Source organism: Aspergillus brunneoviolaceus (genome assembly GCF_003184695.1).
Source record: "Aspergillus brunneoviolaceus CBS 621.78 unplaced genomic scaffold BO95scaffold_10, whole genome shotgun sequence".
NCBI lineage: Eukaryota > Fungi > Ascomycota > Eurotiomycetes > Eurotiales > Aspergillaceae > Aspergillus > Aspergillus brunneoviolaceus.
The window spans coordinates 21,777-42,162 of NW_020290740.1; the positions used below are offsets into that span (position 1 = coordinate 21,777).

At 52.4% G+C, this 20,386-nt stretch overlaps 8 protein-coding genes across 8 annotated transcripts; 3 read left to right on the forward strand and 5 right to left on the reverse strand.

The window, feature by feature from the left end:
- Positions 1-1,688: 1,688 nt before the first annotated feature.
- Positions 1,689-3,468, forward strand: BO95DRAFT_450345 (carboxylesterase family protein-like protein; the record flags this gene model as incomplete). The annotated part of the gene is made up of 5 exons (XM_025588006.1): positions 1,689-2,055; positions 2,112-2,153; positions 2,174-3,010; positions 3,084-3,187; positions 3,265-3,468. 5 exons carry the CDS (start codon positions 1,689-1,691, stop codon positions 3,466-3,468), a joined length of 1,554 nt encoding a protein of 517 aa, XP_025445705.1.
- Positions 3,469-3,531: 63 nt separating this feature from the next.
- On the reverse strand, positions 3,532-4,942 carry BO95DRAFT_439452 (oxidase ustYa family protein). Its single transcript, XM_025585739.1, has 7 exons — positions 4,658-4,942; positions 4,449-4,580; positions 4,194-4,333; positions 4,000-4,102; positions 3,889-3,924; positions 3,781-3,824; positions 3,532-3,701 (listed from the first exon to the last, which is right to left on the reverse strand). Exons 1-7 carry the CDS (start codon positions 4,890-4,892, stop codon positions 3,603-3,605), a joined length of 789 nt encoding a protein of 262 aa, XP_025445706.1. The 5' UTR covers positions 4,893-4,942; the 3' UTR covers positions 3,532-3,602.
- Positions 4,943-6,127: 1,185 nt separating this feature from the next.
- On the reverse strand, positions 6,128-6,936 carry BO95DRAFT_511584 (uncharacterized protein). The gene is made up of 2 exons (XM_025591449.1): positions 6,600-6,936; positions 6,128-6,535 (listed from the first exon to the last, which is right to left on the reverse strand). Exons 1-2 carry the CDS (start codon positions 6,664-6,666, stop codon positions 6,267-6,269), a joined length of 336 nt encoding a protein of 111 aa, XP_025445707.1. The 5' UTR covers positions 6,667-6,936; the 3' UTR covers positions 6,128-6,266.
- A 177-nt stretch (positions 6,937-7,113) lies between these two features.
- BO95DRAFT_439455 (glutathione S-transferase) lies at positions 7,114-8,227 on the reverse strand. Its single transcript, XM_025585740.1, has 4 exons — positions 8,134-8,227; positions 7,898-8,057; positions 7,602-7,838; positions 7,114-7,520 (listed from the first exon to the last, which is right to left on the reverse strand). Exons 1-4 carry the CDS (start codon positions 8,182-8,184, stop codon positions 7,201-7,203), a joined length of 768 nt encoding a protein of 255 aa, XP_025445708.1. The 5' UTR covers positions 8,185-8,227; the 3' UTR covers positions 7,114-7,200.
- Positions 8,228-8,769: 542 nt separating this feature from the next.
- BO95DRAFT_471079 (S53 family peptidase) lies at positions 8,770-11,355 on the forward strand. Its single transcript, XM_025589565.1, has 5 exons — positions 8,770-9,720; positions 9,828-9,963; positions 10,068-10,161; positions 10,278-10,581; positions 10,656-11,355. Exons 1-5 carry the CDS (start codon positions 8,825-8,827, stop codon positions 11,008-11,010), a joined length of 1,785 nt encoding a protein of 594 aa, XP_025445709.1. The 5' UTR covers positions 8,770-8,824; the 3' UTR covers positions 11,011-11,355.
- A 221-nt stretch (positions 11,356-11,576) lies between these two features.
- Positions 11,577-16,571, reverse strand: BO95DRAFT_322108 (acetyl-CoA synthetase-like protein; the record flags this gene model as incomplete). The annotated part of the gene is made up of 1 exon (XM_025581813.1): positions 11,577-16,571. A coding segment is annotated over one exon (4,995 nt), but the record flags the coding sequence as incomplete, so codon positions are not given.
- A 1,081-nt stretch (positions 16,572-17,652) lies between these two features.
- On the forward strand, positions 17,653-19,056 carry BO95DRAFT_10754 (uncharacterized protein). Its single transcript, XM_025580351.1, has 3 exons — positions 17,653-17,703; positions 17,761-18,185; positions 18,252-19,056. The coding sequence occupies exons 2-3, from the start codon at positions 17,854-17,856 to the stop codon at positions 19,000-19,002; spliced, it is 1,083 nt and encodes a 360-aa protein (XP_025445711.1). The 5' UTR covers positions 17,653-17,703; positions 17,761-17,853; the 3' UTR covers positions 19,003-19,056.
- Positions 19,057-19,840, reverse strand: BO95DRAFT_10740 (uncharacterized protein). Its single transcript, XM_025580350.1, has 4 exons — positions 19,677-19,840; positions 19,568-19,605; positions 19,370-19,487; positions 19,057-19,277 (listed from the first exon to the last, which is right to left on the reverse strand). The coding sequence occupies exons 3-4, from the start codon at positions 19,485-19,487 to the stop codon at positions 19,111-19,113; spliced, it is 285 nt and encodes a 94-aa protein (XP_025445712.1). The 5' UTR covers positions 19,568-19,605; positions 19,677-19,840; the 3' UTR covers positions 19,057-19,110.
- Between the last annotated feature and the right edge of the window lie 546 nt (positions 19,841-20,386).

Sequence of the window (20,386 nt, forward strand, 5' to 3'; positions counted from 1 at the left end):
ATATGTCATCGGTGGCTGATGGGGAGTGGCTGTGAGTGGCTGGTTTAACTCCCGCCGTACTCCTCCACCTCCACTGCTCTCGCAAACTTCTCCGGTGATCGTTGATCGTACGGGACTTGGCCAGGTGCGTTGCACGAAGTATACAGCACAATCACTGTCAACTTGCTATTCGACTTCACTTATAAAAAGGGTGTCTGAGGAATCTTGAATCAAATCAGGCTCTGGTTATTGTTCTGTCAATATTCCAGTCCTATCTCTACTCCAGAGCTCTACGCTTTCACTTACCCGAAGGCTTGAGGATCGCCATAGCAACGCTCGGGTCCTATACTTGCAAAGCAGCAACGACACGAAACGATTCTTTAAGCTTCTTACACTCACCAAGCTCAATAAGGTCGCATCTCAACTCTAATGCAATGCCTCTTCGTGATCTGCACCAGACAATGGCTCTATGTCACGGGCCTAGCCTATCTGACGGAGGACTCTCTCTTGCAATACGCAGGTAGGCGACGAGAGGCTGTTAATGACCATCTTACACCGACTCGAAAATTCTCAAGCTTGGAAAGCTCAAACTAGGGAATACAACGGAGTCCTAATTTCATAGACGCGCTCCAAAGGGTGTTGAGTAGCTGGGACCTCTAGACCAAACTGTGACTTGGCCTCCGACACAAGAGACCCACAAGGCTGGCAATGGTGTGGTACAGGATCGATGGTGGATGGCCGAAGGCCGTTTGATCGTCAAGCAAAACAGCATAATCCTCCTGTGCCGAACAAGAGAGTATCATGCCCTTGCAGTACATGCAAGCTGCCCCCTGAATGCAGGCTGTACTCTGGTCACAAGGCCGTATCCTTTATTCCCTCGCGAGACAAGGCAGGACTATTTACACTTCTCATTTAAACTGCTCTGTCTATGCCAAACTGACACTCGGAAGCGGAAAAAGTGAATTACCTGTGGCCAGACAACCCAGGCAGAAATCCGGGCTTGATCGATTCATTCCCAGGCGAATCTCCACTGGCACGGAGTAGTGACGAATTCGTTGCGTGGCTTGCGGTTTTCGAGACCTGGCATCTGAGCAGGCAATCTGTATACTGAGATTAAAGAATCTCCAGGCTCCAACCATGAGACACGAGCTTGACTCTGCGTATAAGTGTTTAACCGCTCATCATACAGATTGATCTGTAAAGATAGAGGTGATAAACCTTCTTATTCTTGGCAATCAAGCCAGAGCCAGTGAGCTGTTTTACAGCGCGAACCGGCCGCGTGGTTTCGACTCTTATTACTCCATCGCCTGGTCGACTTCCGTGCAGAGACGCGGAACGTGGGTCCGCCATGTGGGTCAACCCTATTTCAATCCAGCTTAGAGTTGAGGCCAAGATCGATGCCTATGGATTCCTAGTCAGTTTTAGTGGACATGCCTTCATTTCCGCTGTGTCCGCTATGTATCCATCACCCGTATAGATGTCTCATGGACTGAACGGGTTTCCCGCCTTTTCGATGACGAATGCAGTCTATAGCAGACCTATTTCTCATGTCCTCTCGCACGCACTTCCGCTTACACATCCTGTCGGTACAATTGAGATCTTTCCTTAATTCCCATGAGACCTGGGCAGGTCTATAAAGGGGGCATTAGCCCTCATTCCTCATCAACGGTACAAAGCATTCGTCTCACCACCCCTCAATCAATTTCGCCATGCGCTCGCTAAGCACTGCACTCTTTCTGGTAGGCACAGCAGCGTCAGTTGCTGCTGTTCCTACTGCCACCTCATCGTCCCAAAGTGCCACTGTTACTCTCGACTACTGCACCCTCGCGCCTGCTGCTGGAAACAGCTCGATCGGTTACTACAAGTACCAGAATGTTCGTTTCGCCGCGGTACCTACTGGTGACCTTCGTTTCGCGAAGCCGCAATGGCCTCCCGTTGAGACCGCCATGAACAATGGCAGCCATGCCGAATCTGACGTAGACTGTGCATCCACGGAAGACTGTCTCTACATGGACGTCTGGGCTCCAGCTAATGCTCAAGGCCGCAACCTGCCTGTAATGCTCTGGACCTACGGCGGTATGATCTTCCGCTTGGCGCTACCTCACCGTTGCTTTAGCTAACCTGCACTATAGGTGGTTTCACCGCAGGATCGAAGTCTCAGAATACGCCTGAGGGTCTATTCGATCTCTCCAAGACTTCATCTTTGTTGCGCCCAACTATCGTCTTGGATTCACTGGCCTGGCGAATGGCCCCTCCCTGGCCCACCAGGGTGGCACTCCCAATACTGCCTTGTGGGACGTTGAGCACGCCTTCAAGTGGGTGCACAAGTACATCAGCGCCTTTGGGGGGAATCCCGATGAAATCACCGCTGTCGGTTTCTCGGCCGGTGGCTCCATGCCCCTGTTCCAGATGACCCGCTTCGCCGGCCATGCCGAGCAGCTCTTTAGCCGTGCCTACATCATGTCACCGGGCTTCGTCCCCGGCGCTGGTCACGAGCACGGAGAAGCGTTCTACCAGAACGTCTCCAAGGCGGTCGGTTGCATAGGCGGCGACCTGGACTGTCTGCGCAGCGTTGCCTTCACCAACCTGACAGATGCCGCAAACGACGTCTACGAAGCCTACGACTACCAGTTCCAGCCCCGGGTGGACGGCGACTTTGTGGCGGACACGTACGAGGCCCAGCTGTACCAGAAGCACTTCAACTTCAGCGGACCCGTGGTCATCTCCCACGAGCAGCACGAGGCCAACACGGGAACCGACGAGGGCGAGACCACCATTTCCTCCGAGCAGGACATCATCACGAACCTCCGCATCTTCTTCCCTTCGATCACGGACAACGTCATCCAGGAGGCCCTCAAGCTGTACCCTGCCTCCAGCTACTCGAGCCAGGCTCTCCGGTTCGCAGACATGAGACAGTCTTTCGATCTGACGGCCCACAATTTCGCCCTCACTGAAGCCATGAACAACAACACCTGGAACGCGATGGTCGCCCTGAGCAAGGCTACCCACGGCACCGACCAAAGCTACTACTGTATGTTCCGCCAACAGCCCCCCAGAAACCCCAGGCACTCACAAAAACTGGATACTCACAAATACTGTAACAGGGTACTCTACCTACTCGCTTTCTTCCAGCAGCAGCAGCAGCAGCTCCTCCTCTGGCGCAGGTGTCGCTATCTCCAGCGACTCCGACGTCGACTCCACCGTTGCAGTACGTACCGCACCTCCTCCTATCATCCTTACCTATAACAAATCCCCCCCGACTAACACAATTCAACCCCCCAACAGCGCAAAATGCAGAAATACCTCCTCTCCTTCGTCCTCACCGGCAACCCCAACACCAAGTGGGCGGATGACAAGCTCTACTGGCCCGAGTACCTGAACGGCTCCTACACCGCCACCCAGCTCGTCTTCAACAGCACCATGTACCTGACCCAGGACGATCTGGCCAACGCCCGCAGCGTGTTCTGGAACAAGGCTCTGTGGTACTAGACTGGGATCCCATTGTGCCAGGGATTAATGTTGATAAGACTGGTCATGTTGGATGCAAGTCTAGAGCTATAATTTCTGATTTGTCTGCATATTCTCGTGTTACATCAAGTCTACTTTCTAGGTAGAGAGCATCTTCAAGCCGTAACCGCGTTCTCGGTGACGTATTTATGAATGTCCCAGAAATTCCGGCATTTATGGTTGGATCGAAAGTCCGCTCTCTCGCCAAAAGGGGCCTAGCAGTGAGCAATGCGCAAACATCATTAGCATCGAACGTCGCCTAGTAGAAGAGGACAGGCATCCGGTCGAATATACCTTTGGGTCCAGTTCGATTAAGATCGGTGTCACGTCCGAGGTACCTGTTCCCAAACATTCTAATCAACATCTGTGCGCCTCTTTTTTGCCTCAACGTGCATCACTTACACATGATGTTGACTCGGAGCACTTCGATACAGTGATCTAGAAGAATTATCGGATCTGTTACCTAATGTCTTCTCTCCGTTGGGTTTAATACAAGTCCGTAAAATATCTTACCCAGATGCATTCGGGCGAGTTGCGAGTCCGGAGACATGCCCCCCGGAAGGGGGAGGTCTTGATCGGTCCAGTATTCCTTATATGCCCATTGCCGAAGCATGTGCTAGAAAGAAGCAGCCATAATTAGCCTGACCGGACCGGCCACCAAGTCTGACAAAAGCCTTTTTGGGGGGGGGGGGGGTAAGTGCACTCACCACACAGTGAAGCTGATGAAACACTTCTACCTGCGCGATGTATCCGTCGCCGGCCTCGGTGGGGACGTGCTTGTAGTCTAACCCTGAACGCGACTTGTTCATGGCTGGAAGCTTGTCCGCTGGAACTCCGATCATCGGCACTGTGGAGGATGCGGGCACTGGTCAGAGACTTCTTGCTTTCGTAGCCTTTTTGAGCCACTGCCTGTGCCTTTGGGGTTCCTCTTTGCTTGTTTCCCACCCAGGGATAACACCTACTGTGCCATGCATCCTCCCAGAGTTTCTCCCTTTCCGGGTTGGGAGGACCTCGGAACGGGGAGGGTTCGTTGAAGAAGAGCGGGAGGTCGTACTCTTCGTATTTGATCAAATCGGGGACATCGAATAGGGGAGCTAAGAAGATCAATATCTGACGCGTGGGGTTTTCCAAAGACGGCGGGGGGAAAGCAAGGCACGTGGGTTATACGTACAGTATGGGGAGACGACCCGGCTACAAGTCAAGTCACTTGGCGCTCGCCAGGATAAGTAGAAGCAGATAAGAAGAAGGAGAACGATCAAGATGCTCTGGATCCAGGCCACCAAATGCCAGCGGCGATAGCGTCCTTGATTCTTTTGGTAGCTGGTGGCTTGGGCCTTGACTGGATCTTCTCCATCCGAGCCCTCACTAAGAGGGATGAAGGGGATTGCCTCGTGGCTACGCTTCATACCGTCGAGCAGTCCGCTTTCATAGCCGTGAGAAGGAAGGCAAGAAAGAGAGACAGAGACACAGAGAGAGAGAGAGAGAGAGAGAGAGAGAGAGAGAGAGAGAGAGAGAGACGAAACAGAACTTGAAATTGTGTGGGCGTCGGGCTTAGACACTCTCTTGATTTGGACTTCCCTGGTGGAGGTGGTCATGCGTCTTACTTTCGGCGTAACCTTCACCATCAATCCTACGCATTGATTGGGAAAAGTTGAAGGGCAGTGGAGAGGGATCTAGAATTGCCCAACCCCGATAACATCTGATCCTACCCCAGCCTGTCGACAGGTTAAGCCCGCGGCTGAATTGGAGATCGCCCAAATGGGACCAAACCGGTGTCTTCCTAACAATATGGAGAGCTTGCTACCTAGCCCTGACGGACCTTCGGACTACCCCTCCTGGATAGCCCGGGAACTCATATAAGACGACGACTATCAAAGGATGGGCGTACTGCAATGCGTATGCTAGATAGTAGGAGACTAGAAACGAGCCGAGAGGGATTAGGACAGAGATTGTTATTCCCAGATAGAGCATATCTAGCAGACTACACCCCGGGGTCTACGTACGATAGGTAGTATCTTCTAGTGAGATAGAGATAGACGTATTCCATTTGATTCCAAGTCTACCCCTGTAGTTGAGGCATTTTTCCAAGGTCGGAGGAGATGGGCAAACAGAAAATAGTTCTAACGTTCGTTAATCTAATTAATTTAACTAATAGCCGCTGAGTAACCAAGTAGACCTCAAACAATGACTAGTTAACTTAAGCCTCCTAAATCCGGGCCGATGTTACCTTGCCTGCTCTCATGCGAAGAAGACCCGCCCACGTCGCCCACTAAGTTAACGGCCGAAAGTCAAGAAACAAACCTGGCCGAGTAAGTTAGTAGGCCCCAATCCCGCCCCCAACACGTACTGGAAGCTTACATTGGACTTGATAACTAAACTATGCCTTAACTAGTCTAGGTATATGAACCTTTTCTCATCTACATGAGTAGTGATGTAGTCTAAGAATAAGAGAGAAAGAGGGGGGAAAGAATTGAATACCCTATAATCATACTGACAGTAACAAACAGTACCTTGGGAGTACGGTGGCCTACAAGTAAATGAAATTCCAGCGATTCCAGCGTACCTAAGGTGAGTTGCATGACTAACTTCCCTAAGTAACTACGTCCTGCATACCACTACTGGATTTGAATTCCCTGGCAGCATTGGCCTAGACTACAAAGCGATTGTTTTGAAAAGCAGTGAATAATGCAGTGGATGACTAGAGCTAACAGCTAAGTTACTCGCTATGGTTGATCATCACTCTCAGCACTGCAGAGAGCACTTGGCAGCCACCACCGTATTCACTCCTCGTCCACCAGGTCCGCGTAGGCGCCATCGCACTTCATGGTAACATCATACTCGCCGCGCTTCTCGATGAGGTCGGCATAGGCCCCATCGCATTTCATGGTAACATCATACTCGCCGCGTTTCTTTCCTCCACGCTTGTCGATGAGGTCCGCGTAGGCCCCATCGCACTTCATCGTAACATCGTACTCGCCACGCTTTCCGACGAGGTCGGCATAGGCCCCATCGCACTTCATAGTGACATCGTACTCGCTACGCTTGTCATCTACGCAACTCGGTCAACCATGCTCCATGTTCACACAGAGTAGAAACAATAGCTTCTAACTCACCGATTGGGGCAGCTGCACCCAATGTGATGAGCACGGCGAGTGTCGCAAGCTGGGTAGAGAGCTTCATTTTGTGGATCTGATCTTCTTAAAGAGGGCCAAGTGAAAAAGGCTCGGAGAATTGGAATTTCGGCAATGGCAGAGAGAGAAAGGCTTTCGAGACTGGGCTTTTCGCATGGGTCGGAGCATATCGAGATGAACGGTGGCAGGTTGTATGCTTCTTAAATAAGGAGGCCGGGGCCATCGCAGTACTAACTCCTCTGATCCTCCCAACCCTCCTCAAAAGAGCTCCTTGTTAGAGAGTGAGACAGTATGTCCTGCCTCCGCACTTCACAAGGACACGATAGGTCGCCTTTTCTTTTCTTTCCTTTTTTTCTCTCACCTTTTCCCACCACCGCTTCTGCATGCATTAAGTCACGTTGTCATGCGGAGTTTGTCCTTTGACCCCCCACCAGTATAATCTAACGTACTTAGTTATCGCTTCTGTTGAGTGGGGTCTACCTGGACTAGCCACACGAATCACACGAGTCCATTCACGTTGGTTACATACAACATACTACATTGGGAACCTGATAGAATGTAGCCACACAGACAGAGTTATCTGCTAGTTCGTGGTGAGCAGTAGTTCAGGATGCACCTCCTCGTCATATTGATCCCCGATACCTCTCAGCACTGCCGGTCTGGTCTCAATCCGCTCGATCCACTTTTTCAAGTGCGGGAATTTCCCCATCTCCTCCTCGGTGATCGTGCTTCTGCTCCACGCCCGCACCCAGGGGTACGCATTGATATCGGCGATACTGTAGGTGCCTCGACCGGCCCCGGCCAAGTACTCCCGGGCTTCGCCGCCGGCCAGGCGGTCGGACAAGTGCAGTTCCAGCACGTCGTAGATCCGAAGTGTCTCGGCCTTGAATCGTTGCACAGCATCTGGTGTCCCGAACCATCATCACCGTTGGTTGAGGTGCCCCAAATCAACAAGAAAAACATTATTAGACCGTGGTGACCTACAAGGAACCTGCACTGGAGCGAATCTTCCGAAATGATTCAACCCCGCTTGATGCGGCTGGCCGGACGCATGCCAGAAGATCAACCACTGAAAGAGCTGGGATCGGCCGGTGGCCGTGGAGAAGTGGAAATGATGATCGGGGTCGAATTTTTCCACCAGGTAAAGGAGTTCTGCGGACGACTCCATGACGGGGAATGGCTCCTCGCCGCTGGGATGGTCGATGAGGATGGGGATTTTCCCTGGCATCCATAAGACAGGGTCTGCGTTTCTGCCTAGATCCTTGAGGAGAGCTACTGACCATTGGGATTGAGCTTGAGAAACCATGGCTGCTTCTGCTCATTGGTCTCGAGGTCGACCAAGGATGTGGTCCAGTCCAATCCGTAAGCCTCCTTGAGTTCTTCCAGCAGAATCTGCACCTTCTTCCCATTTGGGGTGGAGCAGGTGATTAAATGCAAGCCCTGGAGTACCTCGTTATCATCGATTACGATACAGCTCCTTATACGGGAAAAAAAAACAAAAGATCATTGGTTTCACCTTCGTGTCTTTGACCCTCGATGGCATTGCCTCGGTGAAAAGGTCCGCCATAGTGTCAGCCCTGCAATCCCGGCATATAAAAACAAAAATTGATTGACGAGTTTGGGATCCGCAGTTTCCATTTGGATGTTGGTTATTTATACGTTATCTCGCCAAGCACAGTTGTCCGACGGAAATCCGGACGAAATCGCGCTTCTTACGGACTTCCTGGCTTTTAGGCATCAATCAGAAAAGTCGATTTCAAACCAGAAAAGATTAGAGTTGGACAGTTAAGCTAGCCCTATCACGACATGCCCGGTCTCTGCCACGTGCAACTGATTGGTGGGATTCGAGCAGCCAGCTGCACTACTGCAAAGAATGCTGGTCAGGGTCACATTCGAGGTAAACAGTACCCACCGTACATCTGTTACCTTGTGGGATATGAGGTCTGGAATTGATTGTTGTGTTCTACAACTGGTATCGTTCTGTCAGGCGGAGGGGAGGGCAGGCCTTTCCAAAGTTCGGGCCTTGACCGAGCAGATTCGGAATCCCCAACAGAGGGGAGCGAGACGCATGAGTGGCTGCGGAGTTAATAAAGATTCGAACCCGTGTCTTCCAAGTATAAGGTCATGAGCGCGTCAAGTCATTCCAAGCACCCTTTCACTCATATTGCAGATATTCGTGCACAGGGCACGAGACCTGCATCGCAGCCATGAAGGTGGTTCTGCTCCCACAAGCCCTACTTCTCCTCCAATATGCTCATCTAGCATCCACGGCGGCCGGCCCCTCGACTCAGACAGGAGCCCTGGAGTATCTGCACGACGCTCCTTTAGACACTGCCTTTGTCCTCTCTCTAATCCTTACCCGGCACAATCTCGAACACCTCGAGCCGCTTTTGAAGGCGGTTTCCACGCCGGGCAGCCCTCAATATGGTCAGTACCTCGACCGCGACGAGGTGAATACCCTTTTCCCCATCGCCAACGCCACTCCCGTGCTCGAGTGGCTTCATCGATCCGAGATAAATGTGACATGCCTAGAGGGAGGGGTCTTGGAGCTTCATACCGAAGTGGCAAAGGCGAATGCACTCTTCCAAACCACCTTTGCTTACTATCGGAGTGGTTCCTCCGAGACCCTCAGCATGGATCATTATACCGTTCCTGCGCACCTGGAGAGCTCCATTGATCTAGTGACCACCACTGTGGTTCAGGCCAAGAGTCGCCTGGCGAAGCGGGAGTCTTCTCCCTCCCGGCTCGTTCGACGAGCCGCTGGGTCGCGAACGGCATCGAGCATCCCATGTGAGAGCTCCATCACGCCATCCTGCCTGAGGGAGATGTATAATATCGGGAATTATACCCCCCAGGTCGGTACGGGCAGTCGCATTGGTTTCACCAGCTTCCTGAACCAATCCGCCCTCTACGCGGACATAGCGCGCTATGAGAAATTCTTCGGGCTGCCGGCGGAAAACATCACCACGGAGCTCATTCAGAGAGCGGACAATGATCAGAATGGGACCACCGCGAGCTATATCGAAGCCAATCTGGATGCCGAGCTAATTGTTGCGCTCAGTGGGCCGTTGCCGACGGTGGAGTTTATCACCGGGGGCTCCCCGTACGTTTGAACACCTTTTCCCAAGTTCTCTGTCCTGCTGAATATTTCTAGAAAAGGAAGAAAAAAAAAGGTCAAGGGGAATACTAATCTTGAGCTTGCTTCCCCAGTCCTTTCACCCCCAATCTCGACGAACCCACCATTAACCGAAATGAACCATACCTCGCCTACTATGAGAACCTGATGCTGAGATCCAATGCGGAACTGCCTCAGGTCATTTCCAACTCCTACGGAGATGACGAACAGGTCTGGAATGCATCTGAGGAGACCCAGAACGCAAATTTTGCTCTCCTGTTCCACCCGCACCTCCTTTCTTGTTTAGCTCTCTAACTTGCCCCACTGAAAAACAGACAGTCCCGATCGCGTATGCGAAGCGAGTGTGCAACATGATCGGTCTGATGGGTCTCCGCGGGATCTCTATTCTACAATCCTCCGGCGACACTGGTAAGTTAAGTTACCTACAGTAGTACCTAGTACCTAGTACCTAGTAGCCTGCCCCGCCTGATTTGATTGTATTTTATATCTCTTGAGGATTCCCCAAACTCATACTCTCTAATAAGGTATTGGCTCCCCCTGTCAGTCGAACGATGGGAGCCGGACCCCGGAATTCACCCCCATCTTCCCCGCCACCTGCCCCTATATCACCGCCATTGGTGGGACGCAGGGGTTCGAGCCCGAGATAGCCTGGAACGCGAGTTCCGGCGGATTCAGCAATTATTTCCCACGCGCCTGGTATCAAGACACCGCGGTGGGAACCTATCTGGACCAATATCTCTCCGACGAGACGCACGAGTATTATGCCCGATACACCAACTTCTCCGGGCGCGGGTTCCCGGATGTATCCGCCCACAGCATGTATCCCGAGTATGTTTGTGTCGTCGTTGGAAAGAAAAACTCAAGCCCTCGCGAAGCTAAATTCCTGACTCCTCCGCTCACAGTTACAAGGTCATCTACGACGGCTATTTCTACGGTTCCGGAGGCACCTCGGCCTCGTGCCCCGTCTTCGCCGCCATTGTCGCCTTGTTGAACGACGCGCGCCTAGCCGCGGGCCGCCCCGCGCTGGGATTCCTGAACCCTCTCATGTACGCCCTCCGGTCCTCGGCGGCATGGCGCGACATCGAGGTGGGCCAGGCCAATGGCTGCAACGGGGTGAATCCCCAGACCAACCGCCGGGTCCCCGGCGCCAGTGTCATTCCTTGGGCCCACTGGAATGCGACAACCGGATGGGATCCAGTGACGGGGCTGGGGACGCCCGATTTCGCGCAACTGAAGGCGCTGGTGCTTGCACTTTAACACCCACACTCTCTCACACACTCTCTTCTCCGAGATCTGTTGAGAATGTCTCATCATGGTGAGAAGATCAATGGCGTTTTGATATACATGAATTCCATCTCTGGCTAGAAACAACTCAGTGGTCACATTTCTGAAGATGAGAGTAACAAAGGTTGTGAGGGGAGGGGATAGTATGTACTGTTAAGGACGGGGGAATACTGCGCAGGTGGCCTTGTATTGAATGTCGAATCGAGTCGATTACTCTTAGAAAAGTAAGAGCCATTCTGAAGGATGGTACTTCTTCTTGTACAAGATATGGTGGCACAATACTGCAAAACTAAGGCAACAACCCAGGTTCTCTCTTTGCGACGCATGTGCCGGCGCAGCAGGCATTCGGGTGTCATCGAGTGGCTTGTGAAAGGTTTACTTACCACCTGGCCACCTAGCCGGGTAACTAGACCTGATAGGGGTACGGATAGGTAGCGTGATCCACTCTACTACATCACATGCCCAGCAAGCGCGCCCACCGTGGGATGGGCAAACAGATCCGCCACGGTGAAATCCAAGCTACGCGCTCGCGCCCGCGCCCGCGCCCGCGCCACCAGACCCATAGCCAGGATGGAGTCGCCGCCCAGCCCAAAGAAGTCATGGTCGATGCCGAACTCCGCGGGGTCGATCTTCAGGGTGTCCGCAAATAGCCGATGCAACATCTCTTCCGCTGGGCCGGACGGCTCCCGCTTCTGCAGGGTGGGCGCATCGAGGTATGCCTCCCGGGGTAGTACAGCGGCCATGCTGCGGAGCTGGCCGCGGTCCAGCTTGCGGGACTTGCTCAGGGGAAATGAATCTACGCACAGGAATGCCGTCGGGATCATGTATGTGGGCAGGGAGGCGCGCAGGGTTGTTAGCGCTGTGGCGATTTGCGCTTGGAGAAGCGAGGGGCCTGAGTTCTGGGTAGTCTGCTCCCGCGGACGGACGAAGGCCGTCAGGGTCGGCTGCCTTCGGCTTTGTGATCTATCATCGTTCGGGACGACGACCTCGGCCACGACCTCGGCGGCGTCAGGAAGACTGCGGCGCAGGTGGTATTCGACCTCGCCCAGCTCGATGCGTTGCCCGCGCAACTTGATCTGTGTGTCTTTGCGGCCGATGAACCTCAGGGTTCCGTCTTCTGCGTACTGGACCAGATCACCCGTGCGGTAGAGACGCGAACGGGTGGTTTCTGTGCGCCGGAACCGCCGCAGCCACGGTGGGTGCGCCTCTGGGGCGATAAAGGAGGCAGCCGTCTTGATCGGGTTGTTGAGGTAACCGTAGCCTACAATAGGGCTTTCGACCACGAGCTCTCCCACTGTTCCGATAGGTACTAGTTTGTCGACGCTTCTTGTGTCCACGACCCAACACACTGCGCTAGTCGGAGGCCCGACGTTGTTCGGATCACTTGGGTTGTTGACATTTTGATTCAGAGTGGTCAGGATGGCACACTCCGCGGGCCCATATAAGTTTAACAAGTGAACTGCTGGTGACCACGTCGAGATATCCTCCGGCGCAATAGGCTCTCCTGCTAATACCAGCGTCGTCAGTGATGGAACGTTTCGAGATTCGATAATGCGCGCCACAGACGGCGTCAAGCATGCCCAATTGGCCTCGAGTCTACCGATGATCTGCGCAAGGTCTCCTTCTCGATCTTTGGCAGAAGGAATACAGACACAACCGCCAGCTACGAAAGTCAGCAAATGATCTGCGATGCTGATATCAAAAGCGTATGCGGCGAACTGAAAGACACGGGAAGTAGGACGCAATGACAATGCAACGCTGTTGGCTTTGGCGCTTGTGCACCACGACTGATGCGACATGACGGCGCCTTTGGGCTTTCCCGTCGAGCCCGAGGTGAAGACTGCATAGAGGGCATCTCTGGGTTTGACCCGTGACATGGGAGTTGCGGGTTCAGTCTGACTCTGTGGCCACGATTGGTGCGAATCACCCAGTATGATGGAAGACTTTGCAATTTGACCTGCACGAGGTGCATTCTTCTCCGACGTGATAATAAAAGGCGCCTCTGCATCATCGCATATTCCACGCAGTCGTTGTTCTGGGTGAGAGTCGTCTAGCAGAATAAATGCGCCTCCGGCCTTCGTCACTGCAAGCATTGCAATGCTGGTCCAGCATGACTTTTCGAAGAAGAGAGGAATAAACACATTAGGACCTACGCCTTGCTTTCGGAGATAGGCAGCCATCTTAGATGAGGTCTGCTCCATCTCCCCATAAGTGAAACTGCCATCCCAAGCGCACACAGCTGGAGCGTTGGGCTGCGCGAGACTTCGCTTTCGGATCCACCCGTGAGCACAGATCTCCACTGTCTCGGGAAGCGCGGTATTCCATTGTTTCAACTGTGACCAATCTTCAGGACAAATAGTGTCCAGCTCACACAGACGAGCTTCTTCAGATCCAGAAATCAGAACTTGCATGATATGTCTGAGCTGCTTCAATAACCGGTCCATTTGCACGCTGGGGACAACATGCGGATCGAATGTTGCCTCGATCTCTATTGAGCCCGGTTTCTGCTGACAGATCAAGGTAATTGCGTAGGAACTGAATGCTCCAGTTTCCGAATAGTCCTGCTTCCTTGCGAACATCCAATCACTGCCAGTCTCCTCAGGTTGGATGACAACATGGCTCTGGAAATCACAAGCTTTGCTAGATCCCTGACCAAGGCGTCGAAGGTTTTGAAGCCCTATGTGCTCGAAAGGCATCGCGGTAACACAGAACTCCCGCAAACGCTGAAGACTGTTCTTCACGGTCATCTCTGGATCGAGATTCAGTCTCAAAGGGATGGTCGCGATTGCCGGGCCAGTCATATCCTCGACGCCCAGCACAGGAGCGCCACGTCCGCTAACAGTGAGGCCGAAGACGACATCGGCGGTCTCCGTATAAAGGGAAAGGATGACACCCCATGCTAGCTTGAGTTTGTCAGCAAGTGTGTACTCACTTGCAACCCGATGGTTCACGGGAATACAGATTGGATGCAGTTCCGTAGACTTGGGGATGTAGGCTGGGGAAGGTAGCGAGGGGAAGCTGGCACTCTGCACATCAGTGAAGCGGCCCTTCCAATATGCCTCTCGCTCGGTAGTCGTGCGCCCGATGTACTCGATCAAAGGACTGAATGGCCTCTCTTCAAGTGCATGTCCGTTATAGGCGGCTTCGAGGTCCCGAAGGAGTACGGGAAGGCCCCAGCCATCGGACAAAGCATGATGCACAGCCAGTGCGAAAACTGGCAGCTGTAAAGTAGATGCTGTATTGTGAAGATGTGCACGAATCCAGGACTGTCCGAGCTCGCAGGAGAGCGAACCTTTTGCTGCCCTGAATCCCTCCCCGTTCAGCGAGCTCAGCTCTAACGCGACTGGCCTCCGAATTACTGCCTGGTAGATCTTGCCATTGCTGGTTTGTATAAACCGGGTCCTCAGAATCGGGTGAGCGTCGACCAACGCATCCCATGCAGAATGAAACCGGCGAGTATTCACCTTCGCAGGCATTTCGTACCGAAACACGCCAATGTAGGAGCCCGGTCTTTTAGCGGCGAGAGATATAAGTCCTTCCTGCAACGGTGTACAAGGATACACGTCCTCGATTTCTGTTTCGTGGCTGAGCCCGCACTGCTTCATGGTCTCTGTAAGAATTTGCTTAAAGTTTTCACTGGCAGGAACCAGAGAGAACGGTCGGATTGCGCTACCTCTCGAAATCGTGCGGATTCGGGTAACCATGTCTTCGAGGGCATGGTGAGCATATAAGTCGGCTATGTCTAATTCGAGGCCTTCTTTCCTCGCTAGACCGGCCAGCTTCATGGCTGCCACAGAAGTCCCACCAAGAGCAAAGAAGCCATCTTGAAGACCAATCTCATCCATTGGAATCTCGAGAACATTTGACCACAGCATCTGGAGCTTGCGCTCAACTGGTCTGGAAGGCCTGCTGTTCTCGACAGCATAGTTTCCGTTATACCTGCGGAGATCATGTCGGGTCAAGGTCGCAGCCAGATTGCGAAGCATTTTCCGGTCACCTTTTCCGTTGTTCGTGAGAGGCATTGACACCAGAGGTAGAAAGGCGCTGGGAATCATGTACTCAGGAACCAGTCCGGACAATCTGGCTTTAAGTATCTCCACGTTGGTGCTCAGGTCACCCGTCGGTTCCTCAAGCCATTCTGCTTTGGTAACGTGCGTTATTGTACTATCTGATTTGAGAACAAGAAATGCAACGAGGATTGAAGCTGAAGTCTCATCTGCAAGATGAATCATATCTACCACAACATCCACGGCGCTTGGAAGCATCGATCGGATGTGGTGCTCAACCTCTCCTGTGTCCAGACGCTGGCCGTGGAGCTTGATCTGCGTATCCTTTCTGGCAACGTAACGGATCGCGCTTTTTGCGGCGTCGTAAACCACCAGATCCCCGGTCTTGTACATCCGATCACCTTGGGATCTAAACATTTTGTGCCACACCGGGGGGCTGATGAACACTTCGGCCGTTCGTTTAGGGTCGTTGAAGTAGCCGCGGGCGACCATGGGTCCCTCCAGCAGCAGTTCTCCAACCTCCCCCGGCGGGCTCAATCTGTCATGGTTGTCAGGGTCAACGACCCAGCAATTGACTCCAACCCCTCGCCCCAGATCAGACGGGTCAGGCCGGACGCCTGGTTGGAGCGTCGTAGCCATGCAGCCGATCGTGCATTCGGTGGGACCATAACCGCTGATGCACTGCATACGAGACATCCATTTCTCAATGTCCCCTTCCCGCAGAGCCTCGCCTCCAATTACCAGGGTCTGCAGGGTGCATAAATCCTCCGGTTCCAAAACCCTTGTCAGTGAGGGAGTCAAGAAAGACCAAGTGCAGTTGAGGCGACGACATGCCTCTGCCAGATTGTTCTTCCGCTCAACCTCTGAGGGTATGCACACACAACCGCCCATGACTAACGGCGCGAAGATGTCCAACAGCGAGGCATCGAACGCATGGGACGCAAACTGGAAGACACGGGTCTTCTCATGGATGTTCAGCGCGGCACTGTTAGCCAGCACACTAGTCGACAGAGACCGATGCTCTATCACCACCCCCTTCGGCTTTCCGGAAGTCCCGGACGTGAAGACTGCGTAGGCAGTACTGGTGCAGGGAACCTCTGGCTCAGGGTGCAGCGTTGTTGAACATCTCCCCAGAACAATGGCATCGCCATCGTCATCGTCACCATCTATCACGACAATCCTGTCGGCAAACTTGACCTTCTCGGCCGTGGCCTTGGTGGCGATGATCACCTTCGCTGCGACGGCGCGGTAGGTCTCTTCTAAGCGCTGGGTGGGATGCGATGGATCCAACGGCACAAAGGCAGCCCCGGCTTTCAAGACCCCCAGCAGTGCCACGGGATACCAGCGTGACTTCTCCGAGCACACCGGGACAAATTCCTCGATCGCGACTCCGAGATTCATTATGTGTGACGCGAGGCAGGACGACAGGCGATCGAGAGCGGCAAACGTAAACTGCCCATTCCAAGCGGATACGGCCTCGCGTTCAGGCTGTGCAACTGCCTGTTTGTGAAACAGTTCCTGTATGCAGACATTGGCGGGCTGGTGTGTTGGGGGGTTGAAGGAGTTTAATTGCTGCAGCTGCAGCTGGTCGAGCTCGGTCTCGCCTACTAATTCTAGCGACTCTCGGTTCTTGTTGATGGTCTTCGTGGGTTGGTTGAGGCCTTGAGGGGTGGCATTGTCGCAAGTGTCGACTCTTGTCATGGTTTTCTTTCTTGGTGGGTTATTGTAGGTTAAGAGAAGCAGGTGTTGGGTGTATATGAAGAATCTGGCGCAGGTGATGAAGGCAAGAATGTCTCAAGAGGATTCACTTGCGTTGGAACGACTAGCTGCTGAATATAAATATGAACGAAATGTGCTTCTCATCTCGAGAATCCAAGTGTTTCCTCATACTGGTATCGAGAAGGAGTAAGGTTCCCTGACGTTGGAGAAGTTGGAAAAGGAACGAGGGGAGATCTTGCGTGGCGATCAGCAGCTGCCTTGTTTCTCCCGAGTCCTCCTTGTCTTCCACCACGCCCACACACCACATGCCCAACTTCACGCCAGCAGACTACCTTAACTTTTCAATAAGCTGATTGGTTTGATTCATATCAAGCCATATCCCACCAACCCTGTCGATCTCCGACGATTTTAGTGGAAAATGCGGAACTTGTCCGAACGGGGTAAATGTGTGCAATGCATCCCACAGAAGACGATCCTCTTCACACATGCAGCAACAACAAAGTCTATGGTTGAATGACTTCAAATAGCGGCAGGACACCGAATGGGGTATTTTTGTACCGCACAGCTGCTCACAAATGGAGGTTTTCTTCCTCACACGCAGGATACCATTATGTCTATCCCGGACCCCGGCCCACGACTACTCTTACTCGGATACTTCAGCAATGTTCTTCTGTGCAGGCCTCTACCTGACATGACTCAAGTCATGACGTATTGTGGTGCCTATCTTACATTCTTAGGGATTTGCCTTAGTCGATAACCTAGTTTTGATGGGGCCAAGCCTAACCAACCTGTCAAGGGATCTCCACCGCTTGCATGAATCGACGTCAATTTTCGGCTGCTATATGCCATCAGCAGGAATATTTGTGTCAAACCGGACATATTAGATGACCACTCTTGGGAATGAGCGTGTAGCAGACACAGGCACAGCTCATGATATGCTGTAAGTATACAGGACTGCGCTGTCATCATGTTCATTTTTGACGAAACACAACGCCAGTCCCCGACTTTAAAAACGATACGCCAGACGTTTCAGCTGAAGCAAACCGATTCAACTCTCTATAGTCTGAAGGCTATTCATCAAGCTGTTGAAATGTCTACGACCACTGTCTGCGAAGTCACTGGGCCATCCTCGGCACTTTCGCTCGATACGCGGGCTCCCAAGGAACCCTTTCTTCGCGACATTCGAAAGTCCTTGGAGCTTCTCGACCTGAACTCATGCGTTATATCGGGTCTGTCGCAGTCGCGCAAAACGATTCCGTCACTTCTCCTCTGGGACGAGCAGGGGCTCAAAAACTTCAATGAATGGACCAACTGTCCTCACTACTATCCCAAGTCAAAGGAGTTGGAGATCCTCGAGACGCACAAAGACAGGATGGCGGGCGCTCTACCTGATAGGTCTGCGCTGGTCGAGCTGGGATGTGGGTGCGTTCGCCCGGGTTCAAGATTTCCATTTCGATGAATCGTACTCATTGCCTGACCCCGTCTTAGAAACCTTCACAAGACCGCAATCATACTCTCCGCCCTCGCTAGACAAGGCAAGAAGGTCCAATACTATGCCATGGACGTCTCGGAATCAGCGTTGCGCAGCAGCCTGCAGGCTCTGCAAGCAGAGTTCAAGCACTTCCCGGATATCAGTATCTCCGGTCTTCTCGGCACGTATGACGACTGCGTAGACTGGATCGCCAACAACACCGCCAGTCTCCACACACGTTCAGTCACCTTTCTCTGGGTCGGCAATAGTGTAGCAAACCTCTCCAAGACTGAAGCAAGCGACCTTATGGGTCAGTTCCGCCAAGCCTGCGCTATTGCAGGAATGCACTGCCACTTTCTGGTTTCTGCGGACGCTTGTGCCGACGAGAGCAAGCTACTCAAAGCCTACAATCCCGAAGGGGGGTTATCGTCCCTCTTCCTCCGCTATGGCCTGCTCCATGTTAACAAGCTGCTCCGAGCGGATCTGTTCAAAGACGTGGTTTGGAACTGCCTCCTCGAGTACGATCGAGAGGAGAACGAGATCCTGACTTTCTATTCTCCCGAAAGCGATGTCACATTGTTGAGCGGTGCAACGTCAGTGACGGTACATCATGGGGAGAAGATATTCTTCTTCCGTAGTGGCAAATGGAATAGAGAACAAATGAGCATTATTGCACAGCAGGGCGGGTTCCAAGTTTCGCAGGTATGGAGGGACGCAAAACAGGAGTACGGTAAGCTGAGCCCAAAGGTAAATCTTCATGGTGGATGATGTGCAGCTACTGACGAATTTCAGGTTTCTATCTTCTATCTTCATAGCGACATCTGCAACGTACTGTACCTTGCTTCTTCTTTCAGAGTTCCATATATGCTGCCATGATCATGATAAATTTCCGATTTGTACTTGATATTGCAGTCGATAGAATTGAATATTTGATATAACGGTTTCAGCTAGCGGATTGTCCTCGGTAAGCTTTTGCATGCGTATCATAGCGGGCCTCAATACTGCAAACCCTCCTTGCAGTGTGAATTTGTAGAACGATGACACTTCGCAGTCCGTCTTAGTAAGGACCTCGTGAATGAAACTCTGAGTATCAATGATGAAGCGAAGTCTCGCCTGAGCGGAAGGGCCGACTGACACTTGAGCTTTCCGTGAAGACCGGATACCCCTTGCATGAACCATTCCCACAACCATCCATGGCAGGGAAACGTGTGTAACATAGCATGCAAGACAGGGTGCTTGGGCCAGGGAAGCATCTGTAGCACAGCATGTATCGAGCCATTTGCGACGTCATTTTTAATCTTATCCATGATGTGAAGCCCAGACAGGGAAATACCTCAGGAGAAGAAAACGTGGACTGGTCCGGCAAACAACCTTAAAGCATTCCTGAAATTTAGTCTGAGGAGGAGCCAGATAACGGGAAAACAGGGAATCGGGAAACCAACTCTCTAGGAAAAGGCACTACAGGTTTGCTCGGCCGAATCGATCTTTTGCTCGCACTCCCTGCGTCCAAGTACTAGACTAGACAAACAGGTGTATACACGCATCAGGTGGGTAGCTAGACCTGTCTCGAGGTCTTTTAGTCTTGTTCAAGTAGAAACAACGGGTAACAAGATTTCCGGCAGGTCTTCCCTTGCACCCGGATCCGTGTGGCAAACAATCCGAAGTAGGTATGTGCGATACACGAATAATCGATGTCAGCAGACCTCAGTCTTCATCTGCTGCATTTGGACTAAGTCGGTTGCCTTCTTAGCCCACCTCAGAATCTGGCTCAAGTCTTTGACTCTTGGCCGTGCAGGAATTATGACACCTTTTCTTGTCTGTTGGAATGCCACTGCAGGTAACACTTGGAAAATGATCTTGAAACTTCGTACCATGTACGTCGGTGAATTGACCCGGCGAATAGTCCTAGGGTATGAAGAAGAAAAAGAAGACCTATCCAGTCTGAGCTGGGATTTGATATGTCGACAATCACAGTGCAGAATGCGTCATTCATCTGCATGAATCCGGACATGAACACGTACAAGAAACGGATTCATGAACTTTTGGTGGACGGCAAGCCAACATCGAGAGGCTGTGGCACGTAGACCAACCACGAGATCATCATGAGTTGCTCAAACTAGGTCGCATATAATGGAAGACAACCTGCTGCAGC

Excerpts from the sequence above, each read along its gene's own strand:
- BO95DRAFT_439452 (XM_025585739.1), bottom strand. The coding sequence starts at position 4,892 with ATGAAGCGTAGCCACGAGGCAATCCCCTTCATCCCTCTTAGTGAGGGC. Across the intron at positions 4,334-4,448 it reads CTGGGAGGATGCATGGCACA|TGCCGATGATCGGAGTTCCA; the intron begins GTAGGTGTTATC and ends CATCCTCCACAG. Across the intron at positions 3,825-3,888 it reads GCTCCGAGTCAACATCATGT|GTACCTCGGACGTGACACCG; the intron begins GTAAGTGATGCA and ends GTTTGGGAACAG.
- BO95DRAFT_511584 (XM_025591449.1), bottom strand. The coding sequence starts at position 6,666 with ATGAAGCTCTCTACCCAGCTTGCGACACTCGCCGTGCTCATCACATTG. Across the intron at positions 6,536-6,599 it reads GGGTGCAGCTGCCCCAATCG|ATGACAAGCGTAGCGAGTAC; the intron begins GTGAGTTAGAAG and ends CGAGTTGCGTAG.
- BO95DRAFT_439455 (XM_025585740.1), bottom strand. The coding sequence starts at position 8,184 with ATGGCGGACCTTTTCACCGAGGCAATGCCATCGAGGGTCAAAGACACG. Across the intron at positions 8,058-8,133 it reads CGAGGGTCAAAGACACGAAG|GGCTTGCATTTAATCACCTG; the intron begins GTGAAACCAATG and ends GAGGTACTCCAG. Across the intron at positions 7,839-7,897 it reads TCTCAAGCTCAATCCCAATG|GGAAAATCCCCATCCTCATC; the intron begins GTCAGTAGCTCT and ends TATGGATGCCAG.
- BO95DRAFT_471079 (XM_025589565.1), top strand. The coding sequence starts at position 8,825 with ATGAAGGTGGTTCTGCTCCCACAAGCCCTACTTCTCCTCCAATATGCT. Across the intron at positions 9,721-9,827 it reads TTTATCACCGGGGGCTCCCC|TCCTTTCACCCCCAATCTCG; the intron begins GTACGTTTGAAC and ends TTGCTTCCCCAG. Across the intron at positions 9,964-10,067 it reads CCTACGGAGATGACGAACAG|ACAGTCCCGATCGCGTATGC; the intron begins GTCTGGAATGCA and ends ACTGAAAAACAG.
- BO95DRAFT_10754 (XM_025580351.1), top strand. The coding sequence starts at position 17,854 with ATGTCTACGACCACTGTCTGCGAAGTCACTGGGCCATCCTCGGCACTT. Across the intron at positions 18,186-18,251 it reads CTGGTCGAGCTGGGATGTGG|AAACCTTCACAAGACCGCAA; the intron begins GTGCGTTCGCCC and ends ACCCCGTCTTAG.
- BO95DRAFT_10740 (XM_025580350.1), bottom strand. The coding sequence starts at position 19,487 with ATGCTTCCCTGGCCCAAGCACCCTGTCTTGCATGCTATGTTACACACG. Across the intron at positions 19,278-19,369 it reads TCTTCACGGAAAGCTCAAGT|TGTCATCGTTCTACAAATTC; the intron begins GTCAGTCGGCCC and ends CGGACTGCGAAG.